The sequence below is a fragment of the Muntiacus reevesi genome, chromosome 2, assembly GCF_963930625.1.
Source record: "Muntiacus reevesi chromosome 2, mMunRee1.1, whole genome shotgun sequence".
Taxonomy (NCBI): Eukaryota; Metazoa; Chordata; class Mammalia; order Artiodactyla; family Cervidae; genus Muntiacus; species Muntiacus reevesi.
In genome coordinates this window covers 146,603,308-146,627,539 of record NC_089250.1, presented here as the reverse complement: position 1 = coordinate 146,627,539, position 24,232 = coordinate 146,603,308, and the positions used below count along the sequence as shown (strand labels likewise).

General features: G+C 52.1%; 1 protein-coding gene across 2 annotated transcripts in view; it reads right to left on the bottom strand.

Annotated features, from left to right (window-relative positions):
• NEURL1 (neuralized E3 ubiquitin protein ligase 1) overlaps positions 1–24,232 on the bottom strand; it is a 71,727-nt gene that overhangs the window by 26,715 nt on the left and 20,780 nt on the right. The window contains exon 1 of one of the 2 annotated variants that reach the window (XM_065923256.1): positions 3,715–3,839. The exons of the other annotated variant lie outside the window; for it this stretch is intronic. Coding sequence (XP_065779328.1) covers positions 3,715–3,748 — 34 coding nt within the window. The 5' untranslated portion in view covers positions 3,749–3,839. Of the gene's footprint in view, positions 1–3,714; positions 3,840–24,232 lie in introns of those variants that run through there. 2 annotated transcript variants of the gene reach the window in all.

The window sequence follows — 24,232 nt, the reverse complement described above, 5'->3', positions numbered from 1 at the left end:
GGCCTGGAGGAGCCTCTGTGGAGACACTCACATGCATACACTGTGCTGGCTATGCACCAGGTGGGCTGCCCTTTATGCCTGCTAGCTCACTTCCTCTTTCCACAACCCTTCCAGGTAACCCTTACCACCCCCACCCACTGAGACTCAAACAAATAAAGTCACACAGCCAGTAAGAGCAGAACAGGATTCAACCTCTCACCAGGAACACCCGTCTCACTCCCTCTCCAGCCCTGACTGGCCTGTTGCCCAGCTCAGGGCTCATGTCGTCCCTCCCATCTGCTCCCCTAGACCACCTGCCCCACCTATGTTGATGTGGTCCAGCAGCCAGGGCCCAAACCCCACATTCTTCCTTCTTCCTCATTGGCCAAGCATTTGTGGGGTGCCAGACACTGGGCTGAGTGAAGAGAACAGACAGGGATCAGCCTAATTCCTCACGCCCACAGGCATAAGTGGGGTGTGTGTGTGTGTGTGTGTGTGACCTATGTTCACAGACATACCTGCCAGGCTCTGGGGGGCTCACCTTGGTCTAAAAGCCTCCAGAGCTGCTGCCGGGAGACAGGTGGCTCTTTCCATGGTGATCCCAGATCGCCTAAGTCCCTGTGCTGGCCTCTCCCCGGCTGCCAGAGTGAGAATTAAGGAACCATGGAGGGGAAGCAGGGAGTTAGCCGCGGAAGGGACACGGTCTGGACTCCCTCTGAGCCGCCAGCTACGTGACCTCAGTCAGCCATTTCCCTTTCTGAGTCACAGCATCCCCTCATGTGAAGGGGCGGTGGGAGCCAGTGTCTCAGGCCCCTGCATCCCAGCATCTGGAGTCTGTTGGTCCAGAGACCAACCTGAGGGTGACATGTGTGTCTGGGTGCATGTGTGTGTGTCTTCCGCACATCAGCCCCTCAGCAACTGGTCTATCCTTTGCCCTGGGTCACAGCGGGGTGGGGGGCACTGAAGAAAGTGAAGGAGGCAGGAGGGAAGAGGAGGGGAGGGTGGGAAGGAGAGGGGTGGGGGGCCTCTCTCTGGGATCTCCCCCACCCCCATCCTGCCCTCAAGACAGGGAGCAGCTCTGGAAATATGCCTCATGAAAGAGATCAAGCGTGTAACTGCCGAAACCATTTTCCAAATGAGAATTAATCTCTCCCAAGGGTCCCCTGCCAGGCTGATCCCAGAGGAGCCCGATTCCTCACCACCAGTCCAATCACACACGTGCGCGCGCACACACACACACACACACACACGACTTGTGCAGAAACACTGACCTCTACCAAATAACAGACTTTCACAAATGTGGCTGCTCACACATGGAAACCCAGACACAAAATGTTCGGCCTCTTAAATATGACACGTATAGGTACACACTATGCAGGTACACACATAGAGAGGTCTAAAACTCAGACACAATCAGCAGACACCAGAAACACAAACAACCAGGACACGTCCACAAGCATACCACTAGAAAATCGCACACACAACCCTTCACCTTGCACTGTAGCCCAGCAACCCAGCGTCTTCAGCCCCAACCAAACCAACCCCCCAAGCATCCAATCAGGAACGAAGGATCTTTGTGCTCCAGAGTCAGGCTGCAGGGCTGACAGCACCCCTAGCAAGCACCTGGCATCTCCTACTTCCCCCAACTCACCTCCCGAGAGAGGGTGAGGCCAGGGCCACCAGGGCAGCCAGGGTACAGGCGTGGGGACCCGGAGGTGCAGACACACAGGCAGGGTCCTGGCTAAGGGGCTCTGCGGGCGTAGGCAAACACTTGCTCTCCACGACCCGCAACTCCCCCCACCTATTTGTGTTGATGGCAGGCTGAGGGCGGAGCTGGGGCCCGCTTACAGGGCCCAGGCTGAGGAGAGTGGTCCAGGTAAGGGGCTGGTGGCCAAGGCCCTCACCCAATGGCCCGACTCCTGGAGTCTCAGCGCACCCCTCCAAGCTATCCTTCTGTTCTCCATGAGAGAAGGAGGAATAGGACATACACCTCAGAATGCCTCTCCAGGCCCTTTAGGCTTTCCCTGTGTTCAGTCCTTATTCACATTGTCTTCTGCTGTCCTCACAATACTATGAGGAGGCTACTATCATTAGCCCCATTGACAGATGAGAAAACCAAGGCTCGAGGAGACACTTGTCCTTACTGCCACCCATGTCCGTCTCCTCCAGAGCAGGAGTTCTTGATGGCCATACACCATCTCAGGTACTCTTGGGGTCCCGCTCCCCTCTGAACCCCGGGCTCCCAGGCAGCTGAAGATAGCATGCTGTGTCCTGAGCCTGTCCTGAGGGCCTCTTCGTCCTTCCCAGGCCATGGGCCTGCCCAAGTCTGACTCCAGTGGAAAATGCCAGTCGGCTCCAGACCCTATGCCAGCAGGCCCCACTGGGGCCAACAAGCCCAAGAGGAGCCCCCGCCCCACAGACGGGCAGGGCCAGGCCCAGGTCAGGCCAGTCCAAGTCTCAGGCCAAGGCCCAGGCCAATGGCACTGCCTCTGGCCGGCTCCGGATTATGTGTCTTCCAGGGCCTTCCATCTGTCACTTAGCCCTCTGGGCCCAGGACAAAATTCATTTCCTTTTAAGAGAGCCAATGATTTGCTTTTCCCACGTTTCCTTTCCTGCCTTTTTCTTTTTTTAATTAGAAATTACTCTGTCAAAGTCCAGGGCCCAGAAAGGGGAAGTCACCTGGTCACCAGTCCTGGCCACGGCTTCCCACTCGCTCCTGCCACCACCCTCCTTCCTTCCCAGGCCTTTCCCGGTTCCTCGGTGCCCACTGAACCCGGCAGATGGAGGCGGCCCCACCTCCTAATGCCCTGCCCGAGGAGGGAGGCGGCACCCAGAGGGGAGTGTAGCAGGGACTCCCCAAGGTCAGCCCACACTGTTCTGCACCAGCCAGTTTGTACAGGAACCCCAACTCCTGGGGCCCAGCGATGACAAAACAAGTCCCTGGGAAGGCTTCCTCTTCTGGGTCTGGTGCCACATCGGCCATGTTCCTCCCAAGACCACAGCCCTGGAGCCAAGCAGACGAGGAGAGAGGAGTAGGGGCAGGCAGCAGCCACCTAGCGGTCCTCTCTCCCACCCCTTCACCTGCTAGCCTCCCGGTCTGCCTGAGGTCTAGGTGAGCGCGGACGTGAACCCCAGGAATCAGAAGTTCATTGACCTCCCCGGCAGAGCACATGCTTTCAGAACTGAGATCAGGCAATGTGGGGGTGTCACTTGCACACCCCTGTGTGCTTAGGCACAAGGCAGCACAGGTACACGTGCACAGACACCTCCAATGGGCAGAGACATGCACACACGCATGAACCCACACATCTCCCCAGGGCTCCGTCATGGAGCACAGCACTGACCTCCATGGCCCATATCCCAGGACCCACAAACAGATCCCCCCAGCTGTCTGAGGGTTGCCTCGGTTCTAGGAGAGGGACCTGTGGACCCCGGACCTCACATCCCACCTGGCACCTGGGGAGGTAAGAGGATGAGGAGACTTTGTGGGGAGACTCAGCTGCCTGCCCGACTGCTGGGGAAAGACCCCTCTTCCTGCTTTGCCCAACCTCCTATTTCTGTCCCCTCTGCCCCAGTGCCTGCCACTCAAAGGCACCCCCTTCCAAGGTCCCAGAACCTCCCAAGAGGCAGGGGGGATGGCCATGCCCTCAACCCCGCTGCCTCCTGGTCCCAGCCTCCCCAGGCGGTCCCCAGGCTGGGGATGGACAGACCCTCAGGTGTCAGCCAGGGCCTTACCGTGGAGGGTGCTCCGGGTGATCTGTCCCCCCATCACGGGCAGCGGGGAACACGGCCACCTCCGTCTGGCCGGCTGGCCTCGTCACCGAGCCGCCCTGGCGGCCAGCTCCCCTCCCCCTGCCCCCCCTCCTCCTCCTCTGTGGCCAGCGGCAGCCGGCATGGCAGGGCCGAGCCCGCCCCTCCTGCGCCCCCCCACACACACAGCGCACTGCCCGCAAGACGGGCCACACACGCACGCACGCCCCTCTGGCCCCGCTCAGAGCCGCCTCCCAGCTCCCACCCACTCCCGGAGCCTCCCCCCACCTCCCCGCACTGGTACAGGCGATGGGATCTGTCATGTTTATTTACATAAGGAGGAGGAGACTAGAGGCTTCCTGAAATAGCCGAGCTCCAGAAAGCGCTGGAGATGCCCCAGCCAGAGCACATACACACACACACACACACACACGCACTCATGTACGCACGCACACAGGCACATTCCCCATCACAGACACACACACACACATACACACAACTTCACCATTCACCTAGGCTACAGACATTCACACGTGTTAGGCACCTACTACATGCGGACACGGGAAAACAATGGGATACTGTGGTGAGCAAGACAGACCTTGTCTCTGCCCTCAAGGGGCTTACAATTTCACTCCTGCAGCTTAATAACAAAGAGCTGACATCCTCCTAGCTTCTTCGAAGTGCTCCATGAATGTTAACCCCTTTGGTCCTCACAGGCTGAATGATAAGGTCAGCACATGATTATTAGCAATAAATTACCATCATTATTGCTATCTGAGAAACGAGATGGGAGAACTGAGGCACAAAGAGGCTTCCTACCCAGAAGGTCCCCCCCTCCCTGGGGGGCAAACCCAGGCAGTCTTCTTGGGGGGCGGGGTTAGATTCCTTTACCCCCACACCAAACCTTCGCTTTCGTCACAAACACACAAGACACACACCAGCATATACAGACCACACCACCTGTCTATACCACATCACAGGTATATGCACACACACAGGCTCAAAAGCACTTGAAAGCATTCACCACTGTGCAGTCGCCTCCTGCTCACCAGCACACACCCCCGTACAGACGCGCCTCACAGTGTACACACACGGCACACGCTCATGCCCACAGACTCACAAAGCCTCTGAAGAAACCCTGAGGTGCAGAACCTTGTACCTTGGGGGACGGAAGGGGGCCAAGAGGGCAGAGGGTGGTGGGAGGGCAGGCCCTCCGGCCCTGGGCAAGCATGCTGGGACCCCAAGGCATCATCAAGAGATCAGCCAACAAGTGTGTAGCAGGCACGGTCTGTGTGATCTGATTTCTATTCCAGGTGGCAGAAGCTTCGGTTATGTCCATTTTACAGAAGAGAAAGTGGAGGTTCTGAAATGCTCAGGTTACTGAGCAGGTCAGGGGCAGGGGCAGGATTCAAGCAGACAATCTCCCAGCCATCACCATCGGAGTCTCTCCCAGGAGAACAGGACTACCCCCTCCTCCCAGGCCCTGGCTCGGCCCCAGCTCCTGTCTCCAGGCCCAGGGATGTGGGCTCCCAGAGACAGATCTGGGTGGGGAGGGAAGGTAGGGGGCAGAGGGGTGGGGCTGGGAAAGGAGCCATGGGAAAGGTGTCAGATGGAACTCAGAGGCCCAGGCGCTGTAAGGGGCTGGTCTGGGCACCCTGCCCTCAGCTCAGGACCCTGCTAGTGAGTGGGGGGTCTCCTGAGTGGACCTGGGGAGGGGCAGTGAGGGGGAGGGCAGGGGGAGGGGCATCCGGTATGGACCTAGGGTCACCAAGCCAGAAGGCTGGGCAAGCCCACAAGCACACAGTGTCACAGCTCCCCAAACCAGAAGCCGGCCTGAGACTCCTCCCGAGGAGAAGCTGCGACACCCGATTCTACACAGGGTGCTTCCTTTCTCTGGGCACATGCTTGGCTGGATGTGGCCACACACACACATATACACTCCGTGACACATGTACACACAGTTCCTCTGGAAGGATAAGTCAAAATCTGATCAGGAGGAAACAACCCAAAGACTTTTCCGGGGTAAATAACCACAGAAATAGCAAACACAAGGCCTCACTGTGTGCCAGGCAGTCCTACGCACATGACACAGATGAACTTGTTCAGTTCTCCCACAACCCTAAGAGACCAACTGCATTCTTATGCCCACTTTACAGATGAGGAAACTGAGGCAAAGAGGCTGCTCTGGAGGCTGTTCCTACAAAGTGGAAGTCAACCCCCTTCAACCCACCTGCCTTTAAAAGCACCAGCTGATAAGCCTTTCCTCACCAACCCTTCCCACTTTGGGCAGCCTGATCTCCCACCATCACGCAGCACTGGAAATCCCTCTTCTGGAAGCCCCACTAGGGCCCCCAGTCCAGACAGGGTCCCCCTTCTTGGACCGTGAGTCTCCTCCGAGCCTGAGTTATGCCTCTCCCAATCCGCTGTCTAACTCCACCCTACACAGGGACAGTCACGGCCTGGTCTGCTTGTCCTGGCTTCCTGCATGCATTTCAGCAATTCAACATGACTAACACTTATTGAGCACCCACGGTGTGCCAGACTCTAAGCTGTGCCCTGGGGATGCCATGGTGATCTACACTAGGTAGGCCCTGGCTCTGTGGACCTCCAGTCTAGAGAGAAATAGACGTTCGTCAAGTAGTATAGTGAGGAAGATGCTATCCCAACTCTAGGAAAGTGTTCTGGAAGAAAGGCGGGCTCGGGGCAGGCTTTCCTGAAAAGCAACAATGAAGGATAATTATATGTGCATTCCTGTGTTACAGAGGTAGGTTAGGGGGAGGGAGTGCTTCTGGGGGAGTGAGCATAACACATGCAAAGGCCCTGTGGCTGAAGGGAGCCCAGCCCTTTCAAGAAGCAAGGATGGAGCAGGGACTGCAAGAGCAGCCTGGGGGGATTTTCTGATTGCAAAACCAGGGGAGCTGGGGACACAGCAGGAAGGGCTCAAAGAGCAGGGCGAAGAATCTGGACTCTTTTCTGAGAGCCATAGGGAGCTCCTCACGGACTTCATCAGGGAGGCAGCAACACCAGGTCTGAACTGCTAAAAGGTCACTCTGCCATCTGGTGTGCAGAGCGCACGGAGGAGGCAGGAAGGCACCAGGGGGAAAACAGCAGCATCCACAGGGTCAGGCTGGTCCTTGACTTGCCCTTGCTCCTCGGGCCTAGCATCGTGCCTGCACAGAGCTGGCTCTCAGAAAATCACTCACCCGTGGAACTGAATCTGTGTGATGCTCTGGAGATGGGGGGTGGGTGGGGGCAGGGAGAGTCCTTCAAGTTTACGGCAGTCCACACTCCAGCCACATGAGAGAAAATAGAGAACTGAGACAGCCTGGGCGGCCCCAGGCCTTTAGGCAACGCTGTCTGAGGAGTTCTCTAGCAGATTTCCTGGGTTCTGTTTTCTACAAATCCACGTCCCCAATTTAAATGGGAAGTGGCAATGTCCCGTGACAGAGCGTTGCCCCCATTGCTTGCCAAGGGCAGTATCCAGGCCTGTACAGATGACATGGGAGCCAGAGCTGCCCCCCTTCCCAGTTTTCTTCATTGGGGCATCACAAAAATTTTCATTTGGCCAAAGGATTCTGTCACTAAAAGGGGTGAGAGAACACCGGACCTACATCATTCATTTATTCATCCAGCATTCACTGCGTGCCAATGATGGACCCACTAGTGAGTGAGACCCAACTTCTGCCCTTCAGAAGCCAAGCAGGAGCCATGCTGGGATCAAGCAATGAGGCTCCTTTGGCTCTGGTTGAACATTTGCAGTGCTTTGTTCTGTAGCCAGAAAGGATGTGAAAAGAGGATGTGAAAGGGGAATCTACAAGCCAATCTACAGAAGTGACTACAAGCGCTACCATTTGTTGAACAGTTGCTATGGCCCAGACATGGTGCTAAGGGTTTCACACACATAATCACACCTACCCCACCCCACCATATCCCTGCAGGATTATAATCATCCCCATCTCGCAGGCTATAAAACTGAGACAGGAAGGTTAGAAGGTTACATTGACACAGAGTTCAAACTCTACTTGAAGTAGAGTTCAACTGGGTAACACTCAAGGCAGAGTTCAAACCCAGATCTGCCTGACATTCAAAAAACTCACACTTTATCCAGAACAGATGAAAAGGTAGGAGTGTTTCTTTCTTGAGGAAGAGAAGACAAGGGGACAATGATCTCCTTAAGGAATCAGAAGGGTTCTAGGGGGAGGCAGGGCCTAGGAAAGGTCCAGTAGGAAGAGGGTGACATCCCAGGGATAGAGCTTGGATGAAGGCAAGGGAGACTGTGGTCTTGCCCAAGCCTGGGCTTCCCATCTGCTAACAGGAGAGCCCATCCTGGAGATCTTGGAGAAATTTGACCCATCCTTGACATTGGGGGTGGGGGGAGAGAGGCTGTGGCCCCTCAGAGCACGCAGGCAGAAGGCAGGCCTGGGTGTGTCCTTGGGGAGCAACTGGGCTGACAGAAAGCCTGCCAGGCTTCAGAAAGGAGCCCTCCCTCTCTAGCTAGCCCCCTGCTGCCTCTGCCCTCCAGCCCCATCCAGGGAACACTCGCCCTCTCTGAACCCATTCAGCTCCTGAGACCTCCAGCCCCATCCAGGGAACATTCCCCATCTCTGAACCCATTCAGCTCCTGAGACCCTCACCTGCTAGCATCCCCCTCATCTCCCAGCCAACTCCTCTCTCCTGACCCCTTACCACCTGCTCCTCTTCCTTCCTGGGCTCCCTCTTGGTCCCCACAACGAGCTCCCCACCTCAACCCTCCCTCACCACATTCCTTACTCATCCACACCTCTGAAGACCCAGCACCTCTCAGAACGTAAAGTCTAGAACAGACCCAACAATGGCAGAATAAAACCTGGAACAAGTTCCCTGGATAAGAGAAACCATTAAAGTCTGAGACCCTAAGCTCTCTGAAGGGGAGGGGACGAGAGAGAGTGTTGGGTCCAGCCACCGCCTGCGGCTGCGGCAATGAAGCCAAATAAATCGTGGGCTTTCCCCTGGTTGCACAGTGGGTGAAAGGCAGGAGCACTGAACTCAGGTTTAATGTCGTCTGATGTTTAACATAACACACAGGGGGGGACATCGGGCAACGTGGAAGACTGGACAGGGAGAGGTGATAACTTCTCTTTACAGCGGGGGAAGTAAGACAGAGGAGCCTGGTATCAAGAGAAGTCAGGAAGGGGAGGCGGCCCTGCTAGGAGGAGTTGGGAGGCAACTCCCGGCTGTTTTAATGTCTTTCTTTTTAAATCAAGAACAAGGGATAATTTGATTGAGCTGATGAGTCACCTGGCATTTGGGGCTTAACGCTGACCTCCTAGGGCCATTGTCCCTGCCTGATTAGACGGGGCCTGGTGCTGAAGAACGGGGAGCAGTGAAGCCCCAAAATCTGCCTCCCACACCCAGAACCTAAAGTGGAGGCTGCTGCCTAGAGGCTGCGAGAGCGAGCGAGCGCATGGTGATGGGGACAAAGCCAAAGTCGCACAGGGAGAGCGAGCAGGAAACCGGAGCCAGGGAGCCCACGGGGCGTCCTCGGGGGTGGGACAGGTGCCCCAGCAGCGGCAGCTGCCAGCGCCCAGGATGACGGGAACACAACAGGTGCAGAGGCGGGGGCGGGGACTGAAAGGGAATCTGAGAAAACAGCCTGGACTTGGGCACCCCTCCCAGGTCCCAGGCCCAATGCCAAGCAGCCCTTTCTCAAACCCCCCGAGACTTCAACACACCTCCTCCTGCTCCCCCGGTCTGGGCCTCAGGGCCAGCGTACCCAGCCTAGACTAGACAGAGGGGTCACCGCCCGTGCCAGGCAGAAAAGACAGAACAAGGAAGAACAAGGTTTCGGTTCCCAGAACACAGTGTGCCAGACGGCGCCCACACCCATAGAGCCCCCAGCTGGAACCAACATTTGCCCATGATAAGATCTATGACCCCCACCAGGAAGGGTGGGTGCCGTGCCACCCACCTGCGCAGAGGTTTGAGCTCTGATCTGGAGGTCAGATAGGCAAGCTCCTCCGCCACGTGACTGGGCAAGTTACAGAGCTTTCCCGAGGCCTGGGGCTCGGCTAGTAACAGTAACTGCTGATGATGTGATTCAGAGAGCCAGAGAACTCAGGAATCCCGGTAGAACCTGAAGAGGCTAGGATCTCCACCCCAACCTTAGAGAAGAAAGACCTGCGACGTGCAGATTATGAGTATATAGTACACCAAAGAGAAGAAAGGGAGGACCCGCCTCCATAGGTAATAACCTTCCCCATCACCATCATGGACCGCTTACTCAGCACTCGCCTTGCTCGTCGCCGTTCTAAGCTTTGCATGTGTTATGGCGTGCTCGCCTTTCATGCAAATGTCATCCCAGAGTACCAGGTGAAATGCGGGTTCTTCTAAGCAAGCAGAACAAACATCATCCTTTGTCACCAGGTTAGCACTCTCTTTTTGCTCAGGTGGAATGAATTTCAAAGCCATTCCAGTGATCACAAGTGATAAATTATCAGGGCCTGAATTCATAAAGTTTGGTCCCTAAATTAGGACCTTGCTGAGGAAGGTGGGGAAGGGCAGACAATGAGACATTGAAGGGGAAGGGGAAGCAGAGAGATGGGGAGACCCAAGGTGACATAGGAGGTGGAACACACGCATTGGAGCAAGACAAGAGCCTCGTCCGCCAGAGATGTGTAAACACACTCGACTGATCCTGCTGGATTTCGAGGAAAGCTGGGAGCTGATTGCAGGAGGTTAAATCCCTCCTCTGCAGCCAGAGACCTCCCTCCCCTACCCCGTCCCTCCCCACCCCCTCCCCTGCCACACACACACTCATACACGCACCTCCAGGCCTTGTGGTTCAGCCAGGAATCCCAGTGCCCACCCTTTCTGGTCTCAGCACCCAGATATCTGAAGCCCCCCACAGGCTGGGAAGTTCCCCTACCCCACACCTCCTACAGCCCACCTTCCTGCCTCTGAGGAGTTCACTTCCTCAGGCTTTCTCCTGCTTCTTGCCTCTCCCTATCCAGTCTACTGTGGGATAGCAGAGTCCAGTACCAGCGGACATGGCCCTCACCTCAACTCCTATGCCTTGACCCTGCCTACTGCCCACTGCCAGGGCCTCTCCTTTGGGCATTAGCGGGCAAGAGAGCGTGATGGTGCAGGACTTCACGGGGGCCAGGCTCTGGGGTTGAGGCACTCCCAGAAGGGCCACTGGCAGCCAGACCCCGAGGATCTGACAACACCAGATATTACTCACTGCACCACTCAGAGGGTGCAGACATTAGGTGCTTCAGAGGCAGTGGTAAAGAACGAGCTTTTGAGCCAGACAAGCTGGGTTTGTTCAAATCTCAGATATAAAACGTACTGGGTGCCCGTTTTATCAACTGAAAATGAAGTTGACAATAAAAGCACACCTCATAGGGCTCCCCGAGTATGAAATACACTCCCATAGGTAGCGTGCTCAGAACAGGGTGGATGCACAGGAAGTGCCATGACCGTGGGAGTGCTATTGATGAGACACTTACAGACCTGAAGTCGACACAAAGGCCCTATCATGGATGGGCCTTAAGGATGAGAAACTGGGACACGGAGTAGGAAAGTGGAGATGTGGGACCTGACCTCAGGTCAGTTGGCCTCCAGAGCCTGCATTAGGCCTGCATGGTACTCCTCCCAGGACAGAGGGCAGTGGCTACTGACCAAGCAAATGGTCATGGGTGCAGCCTTGGCGAGGACCAGGCTGGTGACCACACAGGGCCCAGGATGCAAAGGAGGAGTGGGTATCCAGGAAGCCATCCAGCAGAGCAGAGAGGCTGAAATGCAAGTCCCAGTGGTTGTCAGAGGGCAGGGGGGCCCTGAAGTCCCAGAATCCCGTCCAAAGGAGAGAATGCCACCCCAGCAGCTCGGCTGGCCACCCGGGGGCTTCTGCTTCTCAGAGTTCCTTAGTCCCACTGGGCTGGGCTGCCTCCCTCTCCTTACCATGACCTCTGACCTGGCTCCCCATTACCCCAGCAGCGGGAGCCCCAGTACCACCTCTTCCTGCTGCAGAAACTAGGCAGAAACTAAAACAAACAAGTATCCAGATCAATTAAGAAAATGACATTAGCTGCCAGCACCTTGAAACACCTGCTCTGAGCACACGTAAGCGAGGCGCAGCACTGGGAACTTGGTGTCTGGATGTGGAAACCGAGGCCTGGGAAGTGGCATACCGCATCCAGGTCACACAGTTACTATGCAGCTAAACTGAGATTTGGACACATGTCTAACCTGATATCAGAGTACCAGTGCTGGCCTCTCTGCCATTTGGCCTCTTGAAAAAACCCAGCTCCTAAAAGCCAGAGAAAACATTCACCAAAAAATCTTACTGTATTTGGAAAAAGCCCCCATCAGGTACTAGAGGGCAGGTGCTCACCTCTTTTGACAGATGAGAGAAACAGAAGCTCAAGGAGACAAAAACGAATTGCAGAAGCTACAAGGTGGCAGAGCAGGGTCCAGAACCCAGATCTCAGACTCAGGAGCCCAGGGTGCTGGGTTTTGTCTACTACACAACACTGCCCTGAGAAAAACCACTTTTGATTCAATAAACACAGCATTGGTCAGAGGAACCCTGGTCATCAGAGGTATAAAAGTAAAATCTGCTGATCCCTAGGTTAGCCGACTCTGGACTTTGGCTACACGGTACCCACAGACACTGTCTGGCCTTGCCTGGGTCCCTGTACCACCCCAGACCTCACCCCAGGCAGGTTCTGGGCCCACCCCCACACTGGGAGGTGAACAGGGGCTCTTGAGTTTTGGAAACCAGAGCTTTACACCATGCACGAGACCAAAGGGGAAGTGGGGACTAACGCAGAGGGGTACCCACTCTCACAGGCCTAAGACAAAAACCTGAAAATACTGTGAAAAGAGGGGGTGGCAGGTCCTTTGGGGGAGCAGGGTCTCAGATTGGTGCTTCTGTTCTCACAGAGCCAGAGTGAGTGGCTGACCAAAAGGCCAGCCACTGAACTATGCCAGCTCTGGGCCCACCACCCGGGGCCATGACCTGGAACACAGGGGACGTTAGCCATGCTGGCTGCAGAGCTGAGAGCAGGATGCCCAGGCATGGAGGGACCTGGGAGTACTGGGGTCCATTCAGGGTCTGTTGTGAGAGGCCTATGGCTTCCAAGCCCACTGAGCCCACAGAGGGACTCAACTTCCTGCCCTTGCACCTCCAGCCCTTGGCCCTCATCCCAAACCCAGACCACCTCACATCGCATCATCAGTCAGCCGGCAAACAGGGGCTCTTGTCCCTAAAGGCCTGGGGATGACCACAAGCCTGCGGCTGCCTCAGTGCTGGCTGCTCCTCCTGCTGGAGCCAGAGCTCAGGTGCAGCCTGAGCTGCAGGGGCAAGGGGACTGTCAGAACTATGGACTTCCACCTAAAGGACAGCCCCCAAAAGGCAGCCACCCCGGGGTGAATGCAATGACAGAAAACCCATTTTCCTCCCTGCAGCTGCTTCCTGCAGTTGCCCCATCTCCCAGTTTGCACAGTCATCCAAGGCCCCACCTTTCTTGCCTCTCTCCAGTTAACATATTCAGGCTCCTCCTTCAAGATGCCACCCCCTCCCTCCCTCCATCCCTTCCTCCCTTGAGCTGCTGGAGCCCCGGGTCAGATAATCCACCAGCCACCCTAGTAATGCACAGGGTGGGTTTGCCAGCATCAGAATTTAGAGGATAAAGCTTTCCCTGGGAGCCAGGACTCCTGCAGTCATGGTAAAACTTGACCAAGGCCAAGGAAGGTCTGAAGAAGCCTGCTTGGATTTGGGGAGACTCAAGGAGGGCAGCCTCTTATAATGTCTGCACAGGTTCCTTTCTCCTGGTGGGGGTCAATGCTGCTCCTGGGTTGGGTCCCACTACTAAATGAATGGGCTTCCCCGGTGGCTCAGATGGTAAAGAATCTGCCTGCAATGCAGGAGACCCAGGTTTTATCCCTGGGTCAGGAAGATCCCTGGAGAAGGGAATGGCAATCCACTCCAGTATTCTTGCCTGGAGAATCCCATGGACAAAGGACCCTGGCAGGCTACAGTCCATGGGATCGCAAAGAGTCAAACATGACTGAGTGACACACACACTTTAGGCGAAAAGAAGAAAGGATCTCTCTCCCCACTCTCAAACAATGCCCCAGGCCTCACAAATCTCAACTCTGCTTAGCCAAAACCACTTCTCTTGCCTGGAAAACAAGTGTTCTCAGCACCAATTAAGGGGTGTGGGCTACATCAGCCTTTGCTTGGGGATCCATTTTTACTAGTCATGACACCACCTCCATAATAATTCTCTGTGTGACCTAGGGCAAGTGAAACTCCTCTGTGGACCACAGTTTTCACATCAGTAAAATGGATGAATTGGACTCGTGTATCTTCAGGATGTGGAAGAGGAATCATTTAGGGAGAAGCAATCAAGGATCTCCATTCCCCCCTTACCTCTCCCAACCCTGCTTTCCACCATGGTCTGATGGAAAACCAAGGATGGGCCAGCCAGCATGCTCTAACTTACTGCTTCTCAGTCTTCTTCCTGACCCCATCCAACATGGGCACCTCCCCAGGGTTCTGTGGCCTGCCTAGTTTACCCCTTGAGTTCCACCAGCCAGGCCACACGTCTGGTGTCAGCCTGGATTCCCCATGTGGGCCATCACCATGTCCTTCTATGATTCATGACCTGACTACTCCCACAGTTCAGGCCACCAGCATCATCCTGACCTGGACAGTTCTTCTAACAGCCTGTCCGCTCCTCAGGGCTGCAGGCTGACCTTTCTGCCTGACTCATCGGCTGGGGCACTGCCCAGCTCAGACCCACAGTGGATAAGCTCAACCCTCCTTTAGGAAGCAACCAAGGTCCCCAGCCCACGGTACCTGGCGTCACGGCAGGCTATGACTTCCCCAGCCCCAAGCACCCACACTATGCACTTGAACCATGCGTGCCTGAGAACACAGCTGCATCACACATGTCCATGGTGCTCTCCTCTTCCTGGAATGCCCTGCCCCACACTAGTCACTCGAAAACTCCTACCTTGCCTTCATCCCTCAGCTTGGATGGCCCCTACCTCTGGGGTCATCCCAGCACCTCGGGGTGTTGGGAAGACTAGGCCTTCTGCCTCCAAGGCACATCCATCCATTCGTACAGCCCCAGCCCTGCAGTGATGCCAGGGGTCCTCTTCCCATACTGGGAGCAACCTGAGAGCAGGCAGGTGTCTTTTTAGCTCTGGATCCCCAGCACCTAACATGGTGGGCGCTGGGTCTGCTCAAACTATATTTTATGAAGGAAGCAAGAAAAGGAGAGGAATTGGAAGACGGAAGGAAGAGCGGCCGAGGCTAACGGTGAGGGGTTTTACTTGATCTCCTCTAACCCTTCTCCAGGATCTAGGCCTAAGTCCAGCCACATTGCCCCAGGCAGGCCCAGTGGTACTGGAAGGTCACAAACTGCCTGACCCATGATCTCACATTCCCCGGGTGGCCCTCCTTGTTCCCTGAGTTCTACTGGCAGTACAAGCCAGTGCTCACTTCGGTAGAAACAGCCAAGAAGCGGAGCAGCCAGGTGTGTCCCGGAACACTGAGGAACCAGAGCCTTATCTGACCATCTTCCCTGGAGGCAGCAAGAGAGCAACCACCGGCCCCTAACCACAGGCTACAGGCCTGTGCTGAAAACCACACACCTGGCTCCGGCCCAGCCTCTCCCGCATTAAGGCGGCAGGGAGATGAGCCCCTCCAGCTCGTTTGCATAAACCATTTATAGCAGCACATTCAAAACCCACGCCATCCAAGAAGGAAAAAGCCCGCTGCCATTGCCTGTGGCTCCCCAGTCTGTCATTCTCCCTTCTCTTCTGTTTTCTACTTTCATGGCAGGAAGCTAAGCTCGGGAGAAATCTCTACCCTGGCTGCTCCAGGCAGCGGAGGAACTGAATTTTCCCTCCACATTGAAGGAGAGTGATGTGCAAACTCCCTCAGGTGTCAGTGACTTACAATCGGCAAAGTTATGAGCATCCGTGAGCTCATTCAGTCTTCTCTGTGATGCAGGAGGCAGTTCTAGTCGGGCTCCATTTTACAGATGAGGAAACTGAGGTTCAAAGAGGCTGATTTGCCCAAGCCACACAAAACTACTAAGCGACTGGAATGGACGTTGTGGCTGACTGACTCCCCAGCATGTGTTCTGCTCCAAGACGACAGGGACTCTCCACCCTGGCTGCACATTAGCATCACCTATGGAGGTTATAAAACTACTGATGCCCAGCTCCCAACTCCAGACCAATTAATACAGAAACTCTGAGGGTGGGACCCAGACACGTGGGTTTCTAAGAGCTCTCCAGGTGGTTCTAATGTATATCCAGAGCTGCAATCCGCCAGGATAAGCCAATCATAGCAGTTCCATTCCCCATAGGGTCAAGTATGGCCAGGTGACCCACTTCTGGCCAATGAAGCATAGTAGGGAATCTGCAAAGCCCCTCTAAGAAAGGTTTGCTAGCTCCTCAGAAATACAAGGGGCTTCCCAGGCGGCATTAGTTATGTAAAGAACCCATCTGCCAATGCAGGAGACATAAGAGGTGCAGGTTCGATCCCTGGGTTGGGAAGATCCCCTGGAGGAGGAGATGGCAACCCGCTCCAGCATTCTTGCCTGGAAAATCCTATGGACAGAGGAGCCTGGTGGACTATAGCCCAGGAGGTCACAAAAAGTCGGACAGGACTGAAGTGACTTAGTGTGCATGAAAGGAGAAACACAAGAGGGGTTGTTCTTCCTCCTCTAGATGTCGTTGGGTCTGACTGTGATTCCTGGGACTGCCATGGCCATGTCGCTACCAGCCCCAAAGGAAGCCAGCCCACGGATGGCAGAGCAGAGAGATGGAAGGTGTGTCATCCTTCACCTCATTGCTGAGCCCAGACTCCACCAAGCCCGACATCCACCCGTCCCCGGGCCTCCTATGCCCTGAGAGAGTATAGCTGCTCAGTCTTAAAGCCAGTCCAGGGCCACGTGTGTGACTTGCAAGCAGAGCCCCAAGACAGGAGCAGTACCTGCCCCATATCTCCCACCCCCATCATGCCCTCTTAGACTGTCAACCACAGGAGGCATAACCGACTGAGGGCCCTGCCCCAGAGCTCTGAAATCCACCTCAGGCCTGGCTCCACGGCCTTGCCTCCAATAGCCACTCCCAGCCAATGACTACGTGGGGCAGGGAAAGTAAGGCAGGCCCATTCCTGGGGGACAAGGGACTCCTCTGACCAGTGACTATGGCTCCAGTCTGAGGACTCCCCAAGGGCCTTGAAGAACTTTCCCTAGACCTGCCCTGCAGCCTGAAATGTTTCTGCCAAACTTCCTTCCTCACCTCTCTTCCTTCATGCAGGCTCGCCAGCACTGAGGTCTAACGGCTCGTCCAGGCTCTCCTCACTTTCTCCCTATCTTTCCTCACACAAGCATATCCTCTGATAATTTTAAAAATTATTTTTGCATGTTTACTCACCTCTTGATGGTCACTGAATAATACCTGACCCGTCTAACAACAAACCACTTCATGCCTGGACCACCATGAGAGTCTCCTAAGTGGGCATCCCGCCTTTGAGTCCCCTTCACCCATCCCCAATCCCTCCTACACTAGCCATGCTGCGCCCCAACCCCCACTCAGAAACCTTCAATCACTTGGGAGTTCCCTGGTGGCCTCCCACCAGCGATTTGGGGCTTTAACTGCCATGGGTCAGGTTTGAGCCCTGGTCAGGGAACTGAGATCTTGCAAGCTGCATAGTGCAGCCAAAAGGCAAACAAAAAAACTTCAATCATTTCTCATTTCTTACACCATCAAGTTTCATTTCCTCTGCCTTTCTTTATAGGCAATTGCTGACTCAGACCTGCCCCACCACCCAATCCTATTGTTTCACTTACATGCCTGGAGGGCTGCCCCATGTGGGAGCAATGCTGGCTATTAGTAGAGCAGAAATGATTGACACAGCCCATTCCAATGAACACTGAAGCTGCACAAGATCTGAGCACCAACTCTACCCATTTCCACAGACGTTTCTGGTGTCAAAGTCTCCCTCAGACTCCCTCCCTTTTCTTTACCTGGCCCACCACTATGGAATATTAAACAAGAGAAATACATTTTACATACAGTCCTCCATCAACAAGAAGCAAATTCAAAGATGGTTACAATAATGAAAATAATTATTCAAAATAATAACAATATGAGCAAGAAGATGATAAAGCTGAGGACAGTGTGATGATGAAGAAAACAGTAGTAGTGATAAAGTACAGAAGGCAGGAATAAAAAGTATTATAACAATATGATTGTGATGATATAAATACATATTCAGTAAAACTGACTTCCCCTTGACCCACTGCCTTATTAACCAAATTCCTTTAGCAACTGGATTTGGTTGCTAGTAACAAAAAACAGAGATAATACAGATTTTTAAACACATAAGGTATTTCCTCTCACATAGAAGTCTGCATGTATGCAGCCCAAGTCTAGTGTGGCAGCTCTGCAGTCATCAGGGACCAGCCTTCTTTTATCTTTCTACCCCACCATTCCATAAGACACTCCAAGGTTACCTCCTGGTCCAAGTTAGCTGCTGAAGCTCCAGCCACCTTGTCCATATTCCAGGTAGGAAGCAGAAGGAACACAGGAAACCAAAATCAAAGGAACTACATCAACTATCTGCCCCTCTTTAAAGATGCCTTACTCAAAGTTAGCCCAATAATTCTAATTTGCATTCCATTGACCAGAATGTAGTCACATGGCTAAACCAAGATGTAAGGGAGGGTGGAACATTCAGTCTTTTCATTGGACACATTGCCACCCCAAATAAACACAGAGTCTCAGCCACACAGATGAGCTCCATTCCCTCTGGAACACAGGACTGATACCACAGCACACAGACCTCAAAACCAGTGGGGTGTTCCCTGGTGCCTCGGTGCACCGGCTGCTCCCTCCAGCTGAACTGTATGCATAATACAAGAAGTTGTTTGTGAACTTCTTATGACAAGTTGAGATGCTGGAAAACTATGTAATTTATTTAAATATTACATAAAATGTATCAAAAGTCTCTTTTAAGAGAATGAAAAAAATGAATAAACAGAAAAACCACAGGGAAAAAAATTATTACAAAGCACATATCTAATATAGCACCCAGAATACATAAGGGCTTCCCAGGTGGCACAGTGGTAAAGAATTCCCCTGCCAATTCAGGAGACACAAGAGACATGGGTTTGATCCCTGGGTTGGGAAGATCCCCTAGAGAAGGAAGAAGGGCAACCCACCCCGTATTCTTATGTGGAAAATTCCATTCACAGAGGAGCCTGGCAGGGGTCACAAAGAATCGGACATGACTGAGCGCAGACATACACACAAATGTTCTTGGCATCTTTATTTGTAATAGCATAAAATTGAAAAATACCCAAATGTCCGTCAACAGGTGAACAGATAAACAAATTGTACACCCATACCATGGAATATTACTAAGCAATAAAAAGGAATGAACCCTGAATACACACCACAACACGGATGTATCTCAAAATAAGTATACTGAGTAAAAGAAGCCAGAGGAAAAGTGGGTATATTTGATATCATTCCATTTACACAGAATTCTCAAAAAATGAAAACTAACCTTTAGTGACAGAAAGCAGATCAATGACTACTTGAATCTAGGGGTGAGGGGAAGGGAGAGAGGGGTTTCTAAAGGCAGAGGAAACTTTTCAGGGTGATGCAGATGTTCATTAACCTACAGGGCTAATGGATATACATGTATGTCAAAACACATGAAATTGTGCATTATCATATATGTAGTATACATATTGTGTGTCTATTATACTTCAATAAAGCTGATTTTTACAATCCATTAAATACGGATGTGAGAGGAGGGAAGTGGTGGGGAAAGAATATTGTCGTTCCTATTAAAAATAAGCTAAATCAGTTCCTTAAAAAATAAAAAATAGAATTATCATAGGATCCAACAATTCCACTTCTGGGTTCATACCCCAAAGAATTGAAAGCAAAGTCTTAAATGGATATTTGTATACCTGTGTTCATAGCAGCATTGTTCACAAGAGTCAAAAGATAGAAACAATGTAAGTGTCCATCAACAGATGAATGAATGAACAAAATATAGCAATGAAATATTATTCAGCTTTAAAAAGAAAATTCCGACATATGGATAAACTGGACATATGGAAAATTCTGACAAAATAGTAACTGGCTCATTACTAAGTGAAATGAGCCAGTCATGAAAGGACAAATATTCTATGATTCCAATCATATGAGGTACCCGGTGTAGTCAAATCCATAAAGAAAGAAAGTAGAATGGTGAGCACCAGGGACTGGAGGCAAGAGGGAATGAGGAATTACTGTTTAATGAGTGGAATTACTGCTTAATGCATGAGGAATCACCAAAGACCTTGAAGAGCTAAAGCAGTCTTGAGCAAGGAGAGCAAAGCTAGAGGCATCACACTTCTTGAATCAAACCATAACGAAGCTAAAGTAATCAAACAGTATGTATGATACTGGCATAAAAACAGACATACAGACCAACAGAACAGAACAGAGAGCCAACAAATAAATCCAAACACTTATGACCAACTCATCTTCAACAAGGGTGTTGATCTGCAACAAGGCTTCCCTGGACTCTCCTGTGCAGTAGCTAAGACTATGTGATCCCAATGCAAGAGGCCCAGGTTTGATCCCTCGTCAGCGAACTAGACTCCACATGCTGCACTAAAAGAACTCGCATGCCACAATGAAGACTGAAGACCCCATGTGACCCAACTAAGACCCAGTGCAGCCAAATAAATACATAAATATTTTAAAATATATCTGTCAGTTGCCCACTGTGTGAGCCAGGCACTGATGGCAGCAATACAGTGGTGAGCAAGCCAGGCAGTAAAAGCAATCCCACTTCTGAGTATGTATCCAAAGGAAATAAAATCACTATCTCAATGAGTTATCTGCATTCCCATGTTCATAACAGCACTATTCACAATAGTCAAGACATGGAAACAACCATAGTGTCTATCTATAGATGAATCAGTAAAGAAAATGTTGTACATATACACAATGGAATATTATTCCACAATATCATATTCCTTGTTTAAGAATGTTGTCCCACCATTTGGGACAACATGGATGAACCTAGAAGACATTATGCTAAATAAAATAAGCTAGACAAAGACAAGTCCTGCGTAAACTTATTTATATATGAAATCTTAAAAGTCAAACTCATACTTCAATTAAAAACAAATAAATTAAAAATAAATAAATAAATAAAAGGCAAAATTCCAAAAAAAGAGTCAGACTCATTAAAGCAGAGAGTAGACTGGTGGCTGCTAGAGACTGAGGGATGGAAGAAATGAGGAGATGTTAGTCAAAAGGTATATTACTCTTATAATTTAATAAACTCTTTCTAAATCATCTGTTGTTGGTGACAGTGGTAGAGTAAAACAGTGACAAAAATGATGAGGAGGGGACTTTTTGGTCACTCCGTGGTAAAGAGTCCGCCTGCCAATGCAGGAGACTCAGGTTCAATACCTGATCTAGGAAGATCCCACATGCTGAGAAGCAACTATTAAGCCTGGTAGTCACAACTACTGAAACCCGTGTGCCCTAGAGCCTGTACTCTGCGACAAGAGAGTAGCCCCAGGTCACCACCCCTAGAGAAAAGCTCACACAGCAAGGAAGACCCAGCACAGTCAAAAAATAAAATAAATAAAATTATTTTAAAAATTAAGGAGGATGCAATATGATGTCTGTGACCGGGGGATCCAAAACCACACACAGGGGGAGGAGGATTTGGGGTCTTCCAGAGAAGTCTTCAAAGGTTTCCTTAATTCCTAAGGAGGGGAACTCAACCCAGCCAGCCCCCAGAGGTATGAGAGATGCCATCATTGATTCAACCTACTCCCTCCTTCTTGAAACGCCCTGTGGGCAGTTAGGGAAGAGGAGGCCACAGTGAGGTGCCCCCATGGAACTTAGGCATAAGCTTTCCCTGAACTGTAGTCTTAGAAACTGGTTGGTCATAGATCAGGGCATGCAAAGTTACCCACCAAAACAAAATAGCCCCAGACCTGTTGGGACTTACAGGAGACATGACCGCAGGCATTAACAAATCCAAAGCAAAGACGTGTTCATTGACCACCAAGGTGTCAGGGGAAAGGGGTGTCACCAAGGCAAACCGTGGTGGGGTCCATGGAGCACAGTCAGGGAGATGATGTCCTACCAGGCTGGTCCAAGTGTTGGGTCCACCTGGCAGACATTTCTCTTAATGAAGTGGCCTGGGCAGGGTTCAGAGCCCAAGGTCATTCAGTCCTCAGATTGGATCCCCAGCTCTCTGTTGGATGCCAGGTTCACCCGGCATTTCAGTAGCTTTCTGCAGGGGCAAAATGTGCCAGTAGTCAACACAGTCTGTTTCAGTGGGAAGTAGTAAACTGACTTCTGATTTGATTCATGGGTTTTTGTGAACTTGATCAGGTAAGCCAGGAGCCCCCAGTCCTATCAACTCAGACAAGACACCTTGGAGATGGAAACTTGGGGCCAGTTCAAACCAAGAGTACTCGCCTGGGACTGACCCATCTGTGTGGTCAGCAGCCTGCCCTGCCCCATCGCTCACCATCTCCAAATTTCCAATAATAAACAAGAAACAGCTCTTCCTTACTAAGGAAGGAAGGTCCTTGGCCACATGACCTACAGCTATGATTTCATTTAATTCACACCATAGCCCTGTGAGGTGGGAATTAGAATGCCGAGTAACTGATAAAGAAATCCATGTCTGGAAGATCAAGAGATGTACCCAAAGTCAAGATCCAAGAGTCAAGATTTGAACCCAGATCTGACTGACCCCAGAGAAGTGTTTCACAATCCATGGTGTATGGCCCCTTCACACCAGTGTGGCCTGATGTTCTTGTTTTAAGAAGCAGATCCTAGGAACCCACCCCCAGATTTACTGAGCCAGGTTAACTGGAGAGGGTGGGGGACAGGAACCTGCAGATTTTCAAGCTTCCAGGCAATCTGTCGGCCAATTAAGGTCTGAGAACCATGGCGCTATGCCATATCACGACCTCTAAACCCCACCGCCAGGACCTTCCTCAGCCTCTCCAGCCCTCTGCCCTTCCTCAGCTCCCTTCCCATTGAAGCCACAACCTCTCCCCCTAGGTTTAAAGTTCACACATGGCCCTGCCAATCCAATGACTTGCCCAGAATGCCTCGGGGCTCCTCTGACATCCCCAAACTCAACCCACCCTCTTCCCCTCCAACCCTCCTCTCCTGCTTGGTGTCCTGTGGGATCACCAGCCTTCCAGCCACATGAAAACCCTGGCACCATCTTGGATTCTTCCCTCTCCCTTACCCCCACACCTCCATTCATGTACCAGTGCTGCCAAGCACATCTCCTGAGTGTGTCTCAAATGTGTCCCTTCCTCTCTTTCACCAAAACTGCACTTCAGTTTCTGGCATCTGTCCCCCATGCCCAAACATCTACGCTCCCATCATAACTGGTCTCCCTGCTCCCACTGTATCCCTCTTAAATCCTCCCACCATGGATCAGCTAGAATGAGCTATCCAGAAAATGAATCTAAAACATTTAATGGCTCCCACCACCCAGAGACGCCCCCAGCTTGTGTGGACACTGGTCCATCTATCATCTCCCTTTACTTTTAATGCTGAGTTGCTGTTTTACTAGGTGATGGCTTGCTCTTGGCAACGAGATGATCTTTTGTTAATGAGTGCCTCACTAACCGCGTAGGAGCAGATGTTCAATGTATCTTTATACACAGCCTTGGATACAAGCACTGGCATTACTGCTAAGAGAGCAGTGACTGGAATGCTCATAGTAAACAACGCAAGGTCTCCCAGCCCTGTTTCCCAGCACCAGGGGCTTCTGGTTAGGATTTCTCAGGCCTGCGATTTCTAACACTTCTCTTTCCTCTTTCAGTCTCAGGAAACTCTACACTGGTTAGTGACAGCTTCCTAAGTCCCAGCTGTGTGTTCTGTGTAAAAAGAATAAGTGAATAAATGAGAAGTTATTTTAAAGGATATTAAGTGGGGTGGGGATGTTCCCTCTAGAAAGAATATCTAAACACGCACTTCGTGGTTTTCGAGAAGGGATCTGGGGTTGAGCAAAGGAAGCAAGTCACAGAGTCCCAAGGCTTGCTGAGTGCGCTGTGCGGTTCGGAGGTCAGCGGCCCCCTCGCTCTGGTTACTGGGCCCTGGGTACAGACATTTTACATATCATCGTTGAGTTCATGTCATTCTTGCAAAGATCCTCACTGCTCCTTACAGAGCCCTGGGTTTTGAAATCTCTGTTCATAATTAGTAGCTCAGTTAATAAGTGTCAGAGTCAAGACTAGAACCCAAGTTCTGCCTCTGAAGCTCATGCTCTTGCAGACAAATCTTAAAAAGACCACACCTTCTAGGGCAGAGGGGCCCTGCGCACAGGGAGGGACAGTAACCCGCCTAATGAGCTGGCTCCCACAGTCCAGCACAGGCAAGGAATGCCCCCGACCTCTGTTCATCCAAGGCCCACCCTGCGAGATGCACAAAAACGGCT